At 38.1% G+C, this 17,251-nt stretch overlaps 5 protein-coding genes and 1 non-coding gene across 8 annotated transcripts; 2 read left to right on the top strand and 4 right to left on the bottom strand.

Moving 5' to 3' along the window:
- Window positions 1-594: 594 nt before the first annotated feature.
- On the bottom strand, window positions 595-2,375 carry LOC110863540 (high mobility group protein DSP1). 3 transcript variants are annotated; one of them, XM_022112883.2, is made up of 5 exons: window positions 2,171-2,375; window positions 1,983-2,090; window positions 1,665-1,917; window positions 1,127-1,459; window positions 595-1,059 (listed from the first exon to the last, which is right to left on the bottom strand). In XM_022112883.2, exons 3-5 carry the CDS (start codon window positions 1,818-1,820, stop codon window positions 1,018-1,020), a joined length of 531 nt encoding a protein of 176 aa, XP_021968575.1. In that variant the 5' UTR covers window positions 1,821-1,917; window positions 1,983-2,090; window positions 2,171-2,375; the 3' UTR covers window positions 595-1,017. The 3 variants fall into 3 exon arrangements, with proteins under 3 accessions (XP_021968575.1, XP_021968574.1, XP_035702530.1); XM_022112882.2 differs by having other exon boundaries at window positions 1,997-2,090; window positions 2,171-2,373; XM_035846637.1 differs by lacking the exon at window positions 1,983-2,090.
- A 285-nt stretch (window positions 2,376-2,660) lies between these two features.
- LOC118434200 lies at window positions 2,661-2,766 on the bottom strand. Its single transcript, XR_004833829.1, has one exon. It is a non-coding gene; the product is annotated as a U6 spliceosomal RNA (small nuclear RNA).
- Window positions 2,767-3,588: 822 nt separating this feature from the next.
- LOC110841722 lies at window positions 3,589-4,709 on the bottom strand. The gene is made up of 2 exons (XM_022087416.2): window positions 4,296-4,709; window positions 3,589-4,224 (listed from the first exon to the last, which is right to left on the bottom strand). The coding sequence occupies exons 1-2, from the start codon at window positions 4,564-4,566 to the stop codon at window positions 3,752-3,754; spliced, it is 744 nt and encodes a 247-aa protein (XP_021943108.1). The 5' UTR covers window positions 4,567-4,709; the 3' UTR covers window positions 3,589-3,751.
- A 542-nt stretch (window positions 4,710-5,251) lies between these two features.
- On the top strand, window positions 5,252-12,986 carry LOC118436052. Its single transcript, XM_035853072.1, has 9 exons — window positions 5,252-5,511; window positions 5,571-5,775; window positions 6,104-6,157; window positions 6,219-6,875; window positions 7,064-7,703; window positions 7,841-12,095; window positions 12,211-12,279; window positions 12,351-12,731; window positions 12,808-12,986. The coding sequence occupies exons 1-9, from the start codon at window positions 5,443-5,445 to the stop codon at window positions 12,814-12,816; spliced, it is 6,339 nt and encodes a 2,112-aa protein (XP_035708965.1). The 5' UTR covers window positions 5,252-5,442; the 3' UTR covers window positions 12,817-12,986.
- A 146-nt stretch (window positions 12,987-13,132) lies between these two features.
- Window positions 13,133-14,396, top strand: LOC110857052. The gene is made up of 2 exons (XM_022105669.2): window positions 13,133-14,111; window positions 14,192-14,396. Exons 1-2 carry the CDS (start codon window positions 13,581-13,583, stop codon window positions 14,342-14,344), a joined length of 684 nt encoding a protein of 227 aa, XP_021961361.1. The 5' UTR covers window positions 13,133-13,580; the 3' UTR covers window positions 14,345-14,396.
- On the bottom strand, window positions 14,134-16,892 carry LOC110857042. The gene is made up of 5 exons (XM_022105658.2): window positions 16,687-16,892; window positions 16,464-16,633; window positions 15,334-16,403; window positions 15,135-15,271; window positions 14,134-15,060 (listed from the first exon to the last, which is right to left on the bottom strand). The coding sequence occupies exons 1-5, from the start codon at window positions 16,765-16,767 to the stop codon at window positions 14,833-14,835; spliced, it is 1,686 nt and encodes a 561-aa protein (XP_021961350.1). The 5' UTR covers window positions 16,768-16,892; the 3' UTR covers window positions 14,134-14,832.
- Window positions 16,893-17,251: the final 359 nt, after the last annotated feature.

Raw genomic sequence — 17,251 nt, forward strand, 5'->3', positions numbered from 1 at the left:
TTATGTAAAAGATAAAAAATATACATATTATGTAGACATATGTATTATGCATATTGCATAGCAGCCGCATCCTCTTTGTTCACTTTTTGCATGGAAAAGTATTAATTACCGAAGCTGCTATCGAAGTAAGTGTGCACGAATTAGCGATATTAAACTCCAGATTTTTGAATAAGGACGAAATTACTAAATTAGTAGTCCTAGATAAATAAGTCAATATGTGTAAAGTGAGTAGAATTATTGCATGCAATCATGCAAGTTGCATGATTCATTATTCTAAAATAATTTATGATAAATATGTAAATGAGCTCTATTTTGACTATGCACAAACCACTGCAACCTACAAAACAACATTATAAATTCAGAAATCTAATTTTTCTAATCTATTTTCCTAATAAATCCAACAGATTGTATACGGTTGACAGTAATTTTAGTATAAAATTTAGCATGATGAAACTAGAGAAATGAACGTCTATTCTGCATGTGTGAATATCTGGCTAAATTACTTATTTATATTGCGGTGTACTGATGTAAGGAAACAAAATACTATGAATTTAATAATTTTTCAGTTGGGAAATAAATGACACCTGAGATACATAGATTTAAATTGAAGGAATTATATTTATGACTTCATTCTCATTGGTACATATGTTAAATTTTTGTACTATGTCGTAATAAGCATTCAATTATGTGTTCATTAGTTAATTAACAGTTCGACTTATTCAAAACGTTTGAATTACAAAAATACTTTTACATAAATATATGTGTGTTATTCAATAACGGAACTTTAATTTTCTGAGAGACAAATATAAATAGATCATTTCTTCTTCATAAATAGTTGGCATTTAATATTTATAACATAAAGTGTCTTGGGTGAAATACATAAATTAATTATTATCAAAAGTAACATCACACACTTGCACCTGATTATCTGAGCTAATGACTTACAATTAAGGTACAAAACTGTAGAGAAAATAAGTTTCTGTAAAAAAATTGGTTGATTATTCCTCCTCCACGTTATTATGACTGGGACGCCGCGATCTTTTTGTAAGCTGCCATGTCCTACAAAAATCAGGCCATTGTAATATTTTCATACATCTCCCCTCAGAGATTATCTTACTGAACTTACCGCATGGTAACGTTCTTTGTCCCTTTGCGCCATAATTTCGTATTTTTGCCTAGTTTCGGCATCAGCCTGGCCCCACAATCGTCCCAGTTCTTTGGCACTCTCGCTCATCCCGTAGTCCGGAAACTGCTCCTTCACTTTGGGCCGCTCGTCGTGGCAAAACCAAAAAAAAGCGGAGAGAGATCTTTTCGGTGCGAGGGGATCTTTCCGGCGGCGCTGGCAACGTTTCTTCTCGACCATGAAGGATGGATCGTATCTGTGCATTTCCTCCTCAAATCGAGCCTTGTCACGGTCAGACATCACGTGAAAAGGTTTCTTCTCCTGGTCGGACATGGTCTACAGAAACATATATCATTTCATAAATGTGTTCATCGAAGCAACTCACGCAGTCCTTGGTAACTTGTACAAAAATTTGTCAGCAAATTTTCCTTAGAAATATTTGTCGTAAAAGTTTATAAGTTTCCAGAATTTGCGGATTTTGCAAAGTTACCAAGGCTTGCGTGAATTGTCTAAGTTACAAAATAAGCGCATTATTAACGACCTTCCAGCGGTCCGCAGCTTTCCGAGAGAATTCAGAAAAAGCATAGCTCTTATCTGGAGCCGTTCTCATAACTTCTTCTCGGTATGCATGGACGAAGAAGGCGTACGCAGTGATGCGACCGCGCGGTTTCGAGATGTTTCTTGCTCGTCCTGGCATTTCTGGTTTGATTAGATTATGACGACTGAGGGGGACTTAATGTCCTTGCGAGAATAGATAAGTCTTCAACGGCGACGGGGAGAAATCAGTCGAGGGTCTGAAATTAATAGTGTTCATTAATGTATAGTTGTTGTTTTTTTAATTTATTTGTGACAATTTGACCTCAACTCTCTTACACGCCAAACGCTGACCAAATTTTGGATCTAAATTGACTAGATTTTGATTACCATTAGGCAAAAACTTTTTAAACCATTTAAACTTCAAACTTGTCTGGAAATATGAAAAATGTTGATTTAAATACTGCTGCCCACAATTATATTCGATAAGGATAAAATTGTACGTAAACTTACCAGATAATGCAACTACTACATACGTATGTAGGCTCTCACTTATTTTTCTTTGTAATTGACACGGAAATTATAAATCAATCGATTAATTAAACTAGCTTCCTGAAATTTCAGACTGCGATGAAAAGTCAGAGCAGATGACGACTGGCCGATTGCCGCTCTCTTTGTCCAAAACGTTTTTGCATGCAATGCTACTGGGCCTGACGTAAAGAATGTAGCTAATAATTTTTCAAAAATTCGGACTTACTACAAAAAATGATTATGCGAAATAAATAATTTCAAATAAGTGAGAATAAGCTGTTTTGATACCTTGAACGATTCTTTATTGTGATATATCACAAACCAAGAATTAAAAAATGCAACACCATGTGGAAAGATTTTGTGTCAAGACAGATAATTCACCTAAAATCAACGTCATGTTATCAAAATAAAAAAAGCGTCCCTTACAATGTTTGCATTTTCCGTGCAAATTTTATCGAATAAAAAGCGTCAAAAAAATGTGGAACGCTTCACGATTTTGCGTGTCATCCTTGCGCAGGGGCCATGCTAATCTTCTCTGTATCGTTCCAATTTTAGTATATGTCCTCCCGAAGGAGGACAAAGTTACTTGGAGGGCTCTTCATATTTATAATACACTTTTTCACCCTTTCAGTTCTCCAAACTTAATTTTAGTTTACACAATGTTATCATCATTGTCATATACATCAGCATATTCTAATTCCAATAATTACACAAGACAAGTTAAAGTGAGGCTAATTATGCATTAAAAGTATCAAAAATTGTTAAGATAAGCTTGAAAATTAGTAATAAGATGTTACCATTGTATGCAATGGAGTAATCAAGGTGTCCAAAACATAGCCCATGTGTTTGTAGGTTAGACGAGTTGAGACTTTTGGACAGCAGTGGAGAATTTTTGTGGGTGCAGGTTTTGCTATTGGGTAGCTCTCTTCGCACGTGGAAGCGCCCATGTAGCACGTGGTGAAAAAAGTGATTTTTTACAATAAGTAGTACTTAAGTAGTACTAGTACAATCATAGCTCGCAATAAATTGGTCCGTGGTCCATGGTCCATTGCGAGCTATGAGTACAATAAGTAATAAGTAGTATAAGTAGTATGGATCTGGGATGGTGGTGACGTAGATTGTGAATATATTTTCAGTTTTTCATATCTCGCATGACACGGATAGAGGGAGGATGCTTCCTGTTCATGAAACTGCGTTTCGGCGAAAGAATCCGATAAGCATGAAAACTTTGTTTGAAAATTGTAACATTTTTATCAAACTTGATGAATAAATTTGATAAATTGTTAAAACACCCCTTATGCAGTTTTTTAGAAAAGCATGTTGACTAAATTAACTTGTTAATTAACGTTGATACATACGCATGTATTTCGATGGTCAAGGACATGCAATTCCATTTTTTCGTTTAATATATGTAAGTTTTTATTATAAGTAGTGAGCTATCATTATAGAACGAAAATTTCCATATGAGAGAGCACTGAAATTAAACGGATTCAAAATTACCTACATATAATCTTCAGGAATTGATCGCTCACTACAACAAAAAATCTACGTACATACATAAAATTATCTTATTTCAAGTTGTAAAAAACGACGCATCCCCTTGTTAAAGTTGATTAACATCTCCAACTCAACAGCTCGACGATATTTGTCCTCCTCCAAATGACGAGAGAAGGCTGTGAAATGTTTAAAATCCAAAACTTTCAAGGAATAACGCTGCAAACTTCGCAAACAACATTGGAGCATATCACGAATAAATATGCCGTTATTTTCTCGGCTCAAAATGTCTCGAAGAGTTTCATGATGGTCTTCCAAATAAGAAATTTCACAATATTGTTTCGCAAGTTGGAGAACTCTGTCGGACTGGATGTGGGCAAAGGTGACACTGTCAAACCTTTCGTAGTAGTCGGTCACGAAAATGTGACACATTTCTGGGTCAAAAAAGGAGTGAAATCGGCCGAAAATCGTGGTAATATAGGTATCCTCGATTTCTTCTTCGCGATCCTGAACATTGTTTCTAACGTAGGCCTCAATTCTTTCTGTAAATCATAGATAATATGTAAATTTTTGATTTAAATAATGATTCGACTTATGTATGCAACATAAATACCTGCACAGTCTTTGACTTCAATATAGCGGAGACAGTCCACTAAATTCCTTATCGTGGCAGTGCTACCATTAGCACTTGACCAGGCATCTATAATACTAGTGAATAGGTCAAATGGGGTCTGATTGACATTGAGCTGTACAAACTTGTGACCGTGAATTTCGGAAGGACCGAGGTATGCAACAAATCGAGACCAATCATTTACTATTATCGGATCGTTAATTAGAATATCCACTATTCTAGGTTTTTGCCTGGAAGAAATTTTGCAATCCATCGAGACGACGGTTGGCAGAGGATAGAATGAAGTTTGTAGTTGATGGTATAACTTTAGGGCATCATGGTAATATATGTATGTGGGATGTAAATATGCCTGTTGAAATGTTATCAGGCTCCGAATGGACAAGTGTTAAAGTGATAAGAGCTGATCTACAGGCATTTGTTTGTGACATGTTCATTACTAATTGGAGGTGGACGTTCAATCGCAAGGTCTGATTTGCAGCAGGCTCACGAATAAAAGTAGTGCGGTTAATGAGCCGAGCTGGCTGGCTCACCTCGATAGTAGACGAGCCGAGCTAAACCACTGGTTGGGCTTGATATTTTCCAGGAAGTAATTCTGAGCAAAATTTGGGTTTAACTTTAGAAATGGGGTTAAAATTCGAAAAGTTACAGCGTTTTTAAAAATCCAGATTTTGACTGAATTTTTTTAAAAATTCCGCAACGGGCGTAAACATGCCCTTTCAGGAAAACAAAAAAATATGGGTCCACTTATTTTTGAGTGTGAACAACTTAAAATTAGTCCGGTCGATAACTACCTCACACCATCGCATTGTCAGCTAAAAACCCGGTTCGCTCGCTTCGTGACTAGCACTGTTGATTTACTGGACAATTTCCTGCTTATCGTCAGTTCGTTATCATCGCCTCTCTTTGTCGTAGATAAGTTTTATGCTTCATTACCTTGTGACGACGTGTGTATGATCAGATCGTACATATGTGTGTAACATACGTATTTCGCTCTTTGCAAAATCGCACTATACGTGAATAAGCCATAACATAATTCCAGTGAATTAATTACATCAATATATTGATTTGAATTGAGGAAAAAATATAGATAATTCTTCAATAAGTCTTCAAGAATCTACAATCTTTGGAAATGGAGAGTTTCAAGTTGAAAAACTGTTTCCGAAAATTGGTCCCAATCATAGCAGACGAATTATCCGAGGTAATACATAAATAAAGGCAAATAGATTACAAGAAAAAATTGATACTCTTTTATCACAGGAGTATAATACCGATGACGACGGTACCCGTTTGTCCAAAGTATTCGACATTGATGCAAAATTTTCTTTACTATTCCAAAAACACAAAGATGTAAAACTGCGAACCCAAAAAATAATCCACTACTGGATCCTTATAAATGGGGGAAACCCAACAGTAACAGACCTTCTAACCTTACTGGACAGGAATGGGATGTCCAAGGCGAAAAGTAATTAAAAATACGTGCTTAAAAATTATTATGAGTTGGTAATTACATAGATAAAGGGAAAAAAATTTAGTTTATGAGAATGCATTGTCTGTCCGTATCCACAAAAACGCTTGTACCGATTTGATATTTACAAACGTGTTTCTATTTTTCGAAAGAAACTAAGTTCTAAGATGGGCGTTGTTGTAGGTAACAAGGTCCAAAATGTGAAAATTTAAACTTTTGCCGTTTTAGATATTTAGGCGATTTAAAATGCGATACCCCATTTCACATTTGGTTTCACCCCTTTGCTGCATTCGGTTTAAACGGTTTATTATTATTTAATTTTTAGACGCAATTTTGACAAAGATATCCATCGGCCGATCTGAATTATTGGACAACGACGGTGAGATTTAGCAATTAATTTTATCCAGCAGTTACTTTATGCTTTCCCCATTTTCTTCCAGAACCAGGACACATTTCGCGTCTGAAAGAAATTGCTGCAGCTTCCGAAATATTTTATGATAATCAAAGTCTTCTAGTCTATGGCGAAATTGGGGTCGGGAAAACGTATTTTGTTAAACGATTGCTAAAAATTGCCTTTCACGATAGTACACTAATTGGTCCTAAGGATATCATTGTTTGGCTGGACTTTACCAATTTCTTGAATTCTTTGGAAGAAACATGTTTGAATTTGGGAATTGATATGAAAGAAAGACAACCGTATGACTTAGTGACAGATTTCCTAAAAGCTCAACCGGATTTCGTAATTGTAGACGGGTTCAGTTTTACGCACGAACTGGGACTAAAATACCTCACACTGTGTCAAGACTTTCAGAAGGAGTTTTATTTTAAACTAATTGTAATCACTGACGATGAAAAATGCAGGACAGATTTTGATGTAATGGTTCAAATCAAACCATTCGACGAAGGACAGGTACTGAAATTTTTACCAGAATTGGGACACCTCTTGCATGAAATAACTGACCACTGGGATAGGAACGCAGCCGTCTTGAAGAGATTAAAGACGTTAATGAAAGAAGGGACACTAACTGAAGAAGGCTTGAAAATGCTGATCGGCCAAAACTTCAAAATTGGCAAGAAAGATACTGATTCAGATACAGGTGAGCTTATAGAAAATTAAAAACAACTAAAACAACACAATTTTTGATAATTATGTAAAGGTATCAGACACGCATATATAAATATGTACACTCTAAAAAAATTCGGTGACTAACGTGATGATGTAACCGAGCATTCCCACGTGGTGATTCCGCTAAAACCATTAAATAATCGTTATTTACGTACGTAGATGTGTCTCCTAAACTTGCACCCTGCGATGCAAAAATCATGGCGTCACCTATCCACGTGGGGGAGCCAGTTCAAATCGTTAATTTCAAACTCCTTCCCAATCAACCATCCCGACTAGTCTTGCACAAACAAAATCTGGAGCACATCCTACGACAGGTAGGAAACACTCCCATCTGCCTCATCTCCATCGCCGGTGCATCCCGTCAAGGTAAATCATTCCTCCTCACAGTCGTTCTAAACGCGCTTGAATGCTTATCTCGAGGACAAACCGAATACTGGAAGGATCTCGACCGGTTGAATAGCCTGAGCGGATTTCACTTCAAAAATGGCACTGAACGTGACACTGTTGGTTTGTGGTTATGGTCGAAGCCATTCTTCGTCACGAAATCGGATCGTACAAAAATTGCTGTCATGCTGATGGACACTCAAGGAGTTTTTGACGCCTACACGACGGAAAGGGACTGGGCGATGATTGTCGGTCTCAGCCTTATCACCTCTTCCTGCCTTATCTACAACTTATTCACCAACATCCAGGAAGATACGTTGAAAATATTTCATAATTTTGTCGAATTTGGAATGCTTTCACTAGAAGAGGATTCCACTGCTACGAGTGCTTTTCAAAAGCTCATCTTTCTCATACGGTATTATAAATATTTAATATATGCAAATTTGTCTAAAACGTAACACTAATCCATAGTTTTCGAGTAACATCTAAAACGACTGTAAAATTATAGAACATTGAAAAATAGTAAAATTACAAGAAAATTATCTATTGTAGGGACTGGAATTTTCCAAACACTCACGCATACGGACCGCTCGGTGGTTCCGACTTTCTCGAAAAGAAACTATCCGTGGAACCCAATATGCCACCGGAAGTTACCAAGGTGAGACAAACGCTGACCAAATGTTTTGAAGAAATTTCTTGCTTTCTCATGCCCAACCCGGGCGAGGCCGCAAAGGAAAATAACTTTTCCGGAGCTTTGAGTACTCTTAGTGAAGCATTTCGTGAAAATCTGCGCATCTTTGTGGACAATCTGATTACTTTTGATGATCTAAAACCAATCAAAATTGGCAAAAATATCATTGACGGAACCAGCCTGCTAAGTTACTTTGAAAAATACATTGAGGTTTTCAACGGGAAAACGATGCCACCACCAAAATCACTGTATCAAGCCATGGAGGAAGCCAGGTTGGGTTCAGCAATTACAAACTGCTGCGAACAGGCGAAGGAAAAATTGGAAACAGTTCTAAAATCATCTGAATACATTCCGAGCCATGAGTTCAAACTGTACTGCGACACTTTAGCACAATATAAGGCAATTTTGGCAGAGAAAACACAACAAACTCTTCTCGAACAAGAGTTGGAAGACATAATAGAATTTGAAAAGAAAAACGTTCTACTTAAAATTCGTCAAGATTTTGAAAGAATGGATGACGCATTTCAGAAGGAGGCTGAATCCAAAATCAAAGAGTTAGTGGACATAGAAAACACAGCAATTAGAGACCAAAATTCCACTAGATTTAAGGAAATTGAACGCATCTGTCAAATATTGCTCCACAATTGTACCCAGCAATACTACAGTCTTATGAACCTTGCTTTAGGAAGCGATCTAAAAAATGGCACACATGAAAAACTGAGGCAAACTCACAAGACGTGCGAATCCATGGTCCTTCCCAAATTCATGGGACCACTCGAAAACGAGTCACAAATAATCCGTGGCCACTTTCATCATCAATTTAACTCTGCAGTCAATCAGATTCTAGGACAATATGCAGAAAAATTCTGCTCAGCTCGAGATGGAGCGTCATCAGTTGCAACAAATTTGTACAAAGAATCGTTCAACGCTTACACGACAGCAATGACCGCACTGGCGGAGTCTGGCACCGCTTCGGAAACTGACCTCAAGATGGAGCACCAGTTCAGAGTTTTGGAAGCATGCCACAAATTGAACCAAATTCATATTATTTGCTCCCCAGAGGAGGGGAACGAGTTCGAAAACAATATGCGAGAAGAAACCACACACTTTTATGACAATCTTATCGCTGATATGCAAAAACATAGGGAACAATTCGTGCAAAATGCGGTAGAAGTTTACGATAGAGAAATTAAGAGTTTAGTCCATTCCCCGGCTGATGCACCATTGTCAAATGAGGATTTTGTAAATAAGCATGAAGAAATTCTTGGCAAAATTTTGAGCAAGGTCTCCGTGTCGGAGTGGATCACTGCTGAAAATCGTCCAACTGTAAAAACCCAAATCATCCGAGAGGTTCAAAATTCGTATCAAGTTGCGCAAGCCAGAAACAATTGCAACTTAGAACAGGCTGAATTGACAGCGTTAGAAAAATCTAAAACTTTCCTTGCCATGTATGATGTAAAAATGGATGCACTGATATCCAGAATTGTCCCACCCGTCCAGCAAACTGAGCTAGAAAGCACTCATAAAAATTTGGAACAAGAAATAAGAAGAATTATAATGCAGACGTTTGCAAATTTGCCAAAATACATTGCTGATTCAATCTTGGCAAAATTAAAGCAGGATATGAACAACAGTTTTGCAAACTTTAAGGAAAAATTGGACTTGAAAGCCAAACAAGATCAAGTAAAAATGTCACAACTAATTTCAGATCATGTAGAAATGTATGAGTCGGACATGAATAATTTAATTAGGACCTCAAAAAATATTACGGATGCAGAGCTGGTCAGATTCCATGAACGAAGTAAATCCACGAGTGTACGACAACTTGGCTATGTCCTTCGCCTGAAGGAAAATTTTGATCGCGAACAAGTGCAGAAAGAACTTGAGGAGAAAATTGAACAAGTTTTTTCCAAAATTCGCAAGGATACTTCCTATCTTCTCAAAAATATTGACGCCCAAATTTTCGAGCTGCGCAAAACTGCTAAAATTAAATACCAGAAAAAAATTAAAGAAAGACAAATCGATGCTCAAAATGAGGAGGAGGTGAGGAAAATACACGAAATCGTATTATCCAAAGTTTTAGACGAATTTGAACACAGTTTTGCAGAGATTGGAGATATGCAAAGGTTCCGGCAAGAGAAAGTTGCTCTGCAATCCGAACTCCAAGATTTACATAGAAAATTTGTCGATGATTTCCTTGAAACGAATCTCCAAAACGACAAGAAAATTAGACACGCAATTAACGATACCTTGGAGAGGTACAAGACACTGATACAATCTGAGTTGGACCGATATTATTGTGTGTCGGATACAAAATTGCAAACCCTACACGACCGTGTATTTTCCGACGTATTGAAACAATTTCAACAAACCGCAAAAATTCCTCTAAACTCAAATGCAAAAGTTTATGATGACCTGATTCGACAAAAAATTAACGAGGCTTTTAAATTATTCAAGAGTAAAAACATCGCCAAAAATGAATCCTTGCGAAATACCATTAAAGATCGAGTGGTCCAACTTTCCAAAAAATTTGAAGCCGAGCTCAACACAATAAATAAAGTGGATGACATGACTTTGAAGAAAACGACCGTGAAGTACATCAAATTATGCGTCGATTCTGTGACCAACGAATTTTATATTGATGACGATGCAAGTGTCGCTGCTTTATGTGAATCTCAAATGACGGATGCTTGTATGAATGTAATTGATACTTGGAAGCAAACTGAAGTCCCACATGCCGAGGCGGATTTCCATCTTCACAAAGCTAGAGATACCTATATAGATGAAATGGATAAAAGTATTTCCTCCCGTCCTGGAAAATTTTTACCTATGGCCGAGCTTCATAAAATCCATATCAAAGTCTCCACCCTGGTGAAGGACATATTCGAAAACAGTGTTCGACAAACTCCCAAAATTCAGCAGCGGTTTCACGACATGCTTCACGACCTATATCGAAAATATGATCAAGATAACACCCTCCGAGCATCGGAAATTGCAGAACCCTCGATAGGAATCGACCTGGGGACGACGTACTCTTGCGCAGCAATCTACGACAAAGGGAAAATCATTATGATACCAGATCACAGCACTCATAAGAATGTCACTCCAAGTTATGTCCTTTTTGAAAATCTGAAGCAATTCGTAGTCGGAGAATCTGCAAAAGACCAAGCACCCATTTATCCCGACGCCTCAATCTTTGACATCAAACGATTGATTGGACGCAAATTTACGGATGCCATCACACAAAAAGATATTAAGACGTGGCCGTTCAAAGTGGTTTGTGACGGTGGGGGAAAGAATCGTCCAAAAATTGAAGTTTTTGACCAAACTTATCACCCAGAAGAGATCAGTGCAAAGATTTTGCAGAAATTGAAAGACGACGCTGAAAAATATTTGGGTCGCAAGGTCGAAAATGCTGTTATCACGGTGCCCGCTTATTTCAATGATGCGCAGAAATTAGCGACGAAAAACGCTGGGAATCTTGCGGGTCTTAAGGTGATGGGAATCTTAAATGAACCCACGTCCGCAGCAATTGCATACAGTTTGAATTACACGGACGACAAGGAGAGAAATATTTTGGTGTATGACCTGGGTGGTGGTACTTTTGATGTATCGGTGTTGACGGTGAAAGGAGGCGATATAAATGTTCGAGCGGTTGGAGGAAATAACCACTTGGGAGGTGAGGATTTCGATACGAACATGCTCACCTATTGCATCCAAGAGTTTCAAGCAGAGCACAATATTCAGCTTGATAAGGATGGGATTGAATATGAGAGAAATTCACGACTTGGACGAATCCGAGCACGATGTGAAAAAGCAAAGATTAACCTTTCGGTGTCAGAAAAAGTAAAAATTGTTGTTGATCGAATTTATCAGGATTATCACTTGCAAGTGGAAATTACAAGGGAGAAGTTTAACGAATTGAATGAGCCCTTGTTTCAAAAGACATTAACAATTGTTGGGAAAGCATTAGAAGATGCCAAGATGGAGATAGAAGCGATAAGTGACGTTGTTCTTGTTGGAGGATCCACAAGGATTCCAAGAGTTCAGGAAATTCTGAAGGAATATCTCAAAGGGAAAAGTTTTAACTTGGCGATAAATCCAGATGAAGTAGTGGTAAGTGCATGTCTAAATTAAATACACTGTGTTTGTAATACTTTTGGCACTTTTATTTGGTTGAATTTATGTAAGCGATATGAATTTCATCTGATTGTTAAATATGCAACTTTAGGCACAGGGAGCTGCTATTTTAGCAGCGATGAAAAGTGCTGCGAATGTGAAGGAACTAGGTCAAATTCAGGTAATCGTAATGTCGATATCTGAATAAATATATTCCTCTTTACACCATCAGTTAACCCATTCGCCTTCTAGTTGTCCGACGTGGCACCCTTCTCCTTAGGAATCGAGGTAGTAGGGGGCAGATTTTCAACCATCATAAAGCGCAACACAAAGGTCCCCTGTAATAAAACGGAGGTTTATGTCACATCGGAAAACCAACAGACGGTCGTCAAGATTTCCATTTATGAGGGGGAGGATAAAGGCGCGGCGAATAATAATTTACTCGGAAAATTTGTGCTGAGTGGAATTCCTCCAGCTCCTGCGGGCAAAGAATCTATCGATGTCACGATGTCTTGTGACGCGGAGGGGATCTTGCATGTCACTGCAACATGCAATTCGACCGGTGGGTCGAGGGACATTACCATCAAGTCGAAAAAGACTGGACTGACCGAAGAAGAAATGAAGGACTTAAAGGTGATACATAAATATGTACGCAAATAAATTTGTATCGAGGTTGCAACTTAAATACTAATTTTGTTTATATTGGCAGGAAAAATAGCTTTCCTTGTCATGCTCGGTGATGGTATGGCTGAAGAAATCGACATCCAATATTCTCGAATATCCAATATTTTGATTTTTATCTACTCCTGATTGGCCCCACGTTTCAAACGCAAATGGCAAACAAAGGTTTTCCTGGACACAATAAATAATGGTTGCGGTGTATCAAGCAGTATTTTTGTCCAATTTTCTCCTCATTTTTTCATTATTGGCGATGCACCAAACCTCAAATTTTAAACTTGACCGTGTGTATTTATCTACCAGAGATGCCTTTACAGACAATATTACCTTCCTAACCATAATAAATAAACATGCTCAAACCACAAACACTTCGCCATACATAATGGGTGTAACAGACAGAACAAAGCATGTAAATAAGAGATAAACCATATAGAGAACTTCATCTTTAATTTCGGAACTGAAGCGTGCACTTTGCAACATGAAAATGCACCTGAAATAAAGATCAACAACAGACAACTGCAAGAGTTCAAGTTCAAGTTCGCAATTTAATGATGAGTTTCACTCTCACTGAAAATCAGTCAACCACACAAAACATGATCTCACGCACCACTTTTAGTTTTATCTCAACCTAAATAGATTGAAGTTTTAAATGGAAACGTAACTAAATCTAGTTTAATTATGTGTGCAGCTTTTAGTTAGAAAAATATTTAGTCTGCAGTGCCAGTTTAGCTGACCCCATGGGGTCTCATTTTAAGTGATATTTTTAATTAGTATTTAGAAATTTTGAAATGATTTTAAAGTGACATGACCCTTACTCGAACTGCTTTGCACGTAAAAGTGGTCATAATAATATTAATTTCCATCCTGGTAAAATTTTCTCTTCAAGAAATGGTATCTCAAGAATCAAAAATAAACTCTCGACGCCCAATCAAGTTACTCAAATCAGAACCCGAATATATTCAGACAAAATTTCCGAAATCCATCGTTCTTAAAAAGAGTCGGAAATATTATAAAGAACCGAAAACCCCAGCTCCTCAATCGTACGAAGTTGTGGATCATTTTCATGAAACGCTACCCCCACAAGAAGAAGATCACGGTGACCTTATTGACCACGAACCCGCATTCTTTGAGCCAGGCCCACCACGAAGTGTGTCACAGTTGGAGAAACGTGTAAAAAAGTTAAAATTTGGCACGCCCAGATTTCACTTTGAGGTAGAAGTTCCCACGAAGAAGGCGCACCCAGAGCCGCCACGTGCTCACGTCCACCCACACGCGGGAAGAAGGAGGAGGAAACCACCCCCCAGATCTCGTCGACCGAGAAGATGGAGAAAAAAGGTTGATTTTTTTTGTGTGGAAATTTTAATTTTGAATTTTTTGAAATTATATTTATTTAAGATTTGTGTTTTACTTAACAGAGTCGAACATTTACTAAGATCGGAGCCACTCTTGACTTTGCTAACAGTGTACGAAAAAGAATAAAGAAACGGGTAGGAAGAATTATTGCTGGCTCGGTTACCTTGAAAGCCAGGGTGTTAGCGAAACTTATAAATTTTGTGTTCTCATTTTAAATATTTGTTCATAGGGAGTTAAGAAAGATGAATAAATTATAGATATAATTAATCTGTAAATTATGTTAAATAAATCTGTAATATCAATATGTAACTATCATTATTTTAATTAGTAAGTCGTACAATCACAGTGATTTTTTTTGCAAAAATTCCAAGTTTACAATGGGCGTACTCACGTCAGCGTCTTATTCCGCATCGTAGTTAACTCATCTTTTGAACAAACAACATATCAATTTGTTAGATAAATTTACGAACAAAAATTTCATGGGTTTTTAACAAAAACTTTTGCAAAATTTAGCAAATTTGATATTTCGCAAAATTTTACAAGACATATTTTTTGTTTATTATATTATTTGTCATATGCAAAATTTGCGACCTATGCAAAGATTGTCGCGTGAGTACGCCCACAATTTTAAACGTGAATTTGAACATTACACTTTCTTAAATTTTAACAACTTATTTAGTCGAGCCGTTAACTTTGATATTAATCAACTCTTACTAAAAAGCTCTGTAAAAATGGCGTGACTATTTCCATCCGTCATAAACCAGTCATCTTCTTGTGGGCATTTGCACCTGTGCTGGTAGTACTTGAGATGTCTCCTCCCCCGCAACATGTCCCACCTGTCGAAACGGTCGATACAGCGATCTCCAACGACTTCCAGCTCCTCCAGCACCGGTGTTTGGGCGACGAGTTGGGTCAAGTTTAATTCCCCAATCTGCAGCAATTAATTAAATATAGATAAATCTAATTACGCTGTGAATTAAATCAAATGAACTCCCCCAGACTCACCCAGATCAATTTTAGCACCTTCAAATTTGCAAAGACGTCACCAGGTGTAAAAACCCGGCGAAAATTTAGCATCTCTGTTTTCTCCCAGCACCACCGTTCCGTCCAATCGCCCGGATTTGCATCCCATATTTCAATCTCTGGAATAAATTATGACAGAAACTTTGGCAATAATTTTGAAATTTCAATACAATTTTCACACCTGAACAAATCCTATGTGGAAATAACCCTTTGACATCGTCCCCTTCACCATCCCCTTGATACCCCAAGACCCTTAATTCTCTCAGCCGTTCGGCAAACTCTGTCGCCATCATGGACACCGTGTACCCCCTCCTACTCTCCAAATTGGACATTCGTATCCTCCCCAAGTTTGGAAACTTTTGCAAAATTCTGACACAGAATTCCCCATAGTTTTCCAAAACGGTATAATTTCTATAAATTTGAAACTCTCTCCTCGACGGGAATCTGATCTCTGCCGTGACCACGGTTTCATGCGGGTTGTCCACCCACCAATAATAGTAAGAATTTGGCGTCTGTTCCAGCGCGTAGACCCAGTCCCAATAAGTCGCCCGGATTTCGGTGAGTTGCGGAAACCTGGTCATCGTCACGGTGGGGAAGGAAAGTTGGGAATTGCCCGCATTGAGAAGTTTCACATGCGGCATGAGTGGGGGGAAGGGGACCGGAGAGAGGACGGATTCTGATCCCGTGATGAAATGCAGTTCTGTCAACTGATCAGCGAGAAGGGCGAGGATTTCGGAAAGGTCGGGATAGGTGACGGGGACCGTGACCTTGGTCAATATTCGGGTCATGCTGGACGAAAGTAAGCGTGTGAGAGGGAGGGAGGTCACATTGAGGTGGAGGGAGGTCAATTTTCCCAACATTTTGAGTCCTTCCGGGGTCTGGAGAGCTTTCCAGAGCTCATCCCCATAGGAAATTTCCGAAATTTTGAGATCTTTCAGCTTCGGTGCGTTTTGGAGGAGGTGGATCCAAAATGTGGGTGGGACATCCTCGCCCCCGTTGTTACTGACTGATACGGCGGTGAGGTGGGGATAAGTGTGGGTAAGAGGGAGGGTGGCTTTAATTGTGAATTTTTGAAGGTGCAGTTCCACCAATTGTTTCGAAATGGGGGGAATTGTGTCGGTTATTTGCACCCCAGTGGAAGCTTGCAAGTATAACCGGAGAGCGGATGCGTGTTGAAGTTGCAGGGCTATAAAATCGTTCCAAATGCAGAGATGGAATGAAAACCCGAAAAATTTTGAAGGCGTTTTTACCCTGTAATAAATAATTATTGTTTATCTAGTGATAAATATTTTAAATTAATGGATAAGCAACCTTTGAGGAACAGTAAACTTAAGAAATGTCTCCAATTTGGCGATAGAGTCGATTCGGACGAAAGATTTTGTTCGGATCACGGACCAGGCATTTTTAGCCCATTGCAAATTTACAAAGCGGCACGTTTTCACGTCTTTAAGCGACATTTGCGCAAAAATTGAGCGAAGGATCTGGAAATTAAGTGAAAGTTAAGTATGTAAATAGAAATAAAATGCAATCTTACCGGGTCCAATGCGAATATTTTTTGACATAATTCCTCCTCCTTGACACTCCCATAGCCCTGTAAAGCTTGATGGCACGACATTCAGAGTAATTTAATTAGTACAAGTAGAATTCAAAAGAAGAATATTTGCGAAATATTGCAAATTTTTAAGTAAACAGAGAAATAATACGGATTCCGTATTACGGAACAGGGAAAAGCAGCTGATTCATTAGTGGTGGATCGGTTGAGAGGAAGGGGGCCGTGCATAAAGAACTTCGTTTTATTTGATTATCTAATGTTTGGTTATCGATCATTACAAGACGACGCGTTGAGAATCTCAACTTGAGATAAGACGTTGTTTCAGATTGAATCAAATTACCCATATACATTATGCACAGCCCCAATATTTCATGGCGTTTGGGGCATGATTTTCCATGCAAAATTTCAACAATTTATTCATTTTCGATAAAATTTCAGATTTTATTAAGCCACACGAAGTTATTTACGAAATGTATATAATTTCTAAATTGCATATTGCATATTGCACTCTTCATTTTTTATTTCGCATCGTCATGTTGTTGTGTTG

This window comes from Folsomia candida, unplaced genomic scaffold (assembly GCF_002217175.1).
Source record: "Folsomia candida strain VU population unplaced genomic scaffold, ASM221717v1 Fcan01_Sc001, whole genome shotgun sequence".
Classification (NCBI taxonomy): domain Eukaryota; kingdom Metazoa; phylum Arthropoda; class Collembola; order Entomobryomorpha; family Isotomidae; genus Folsomia; species Folsomia candida.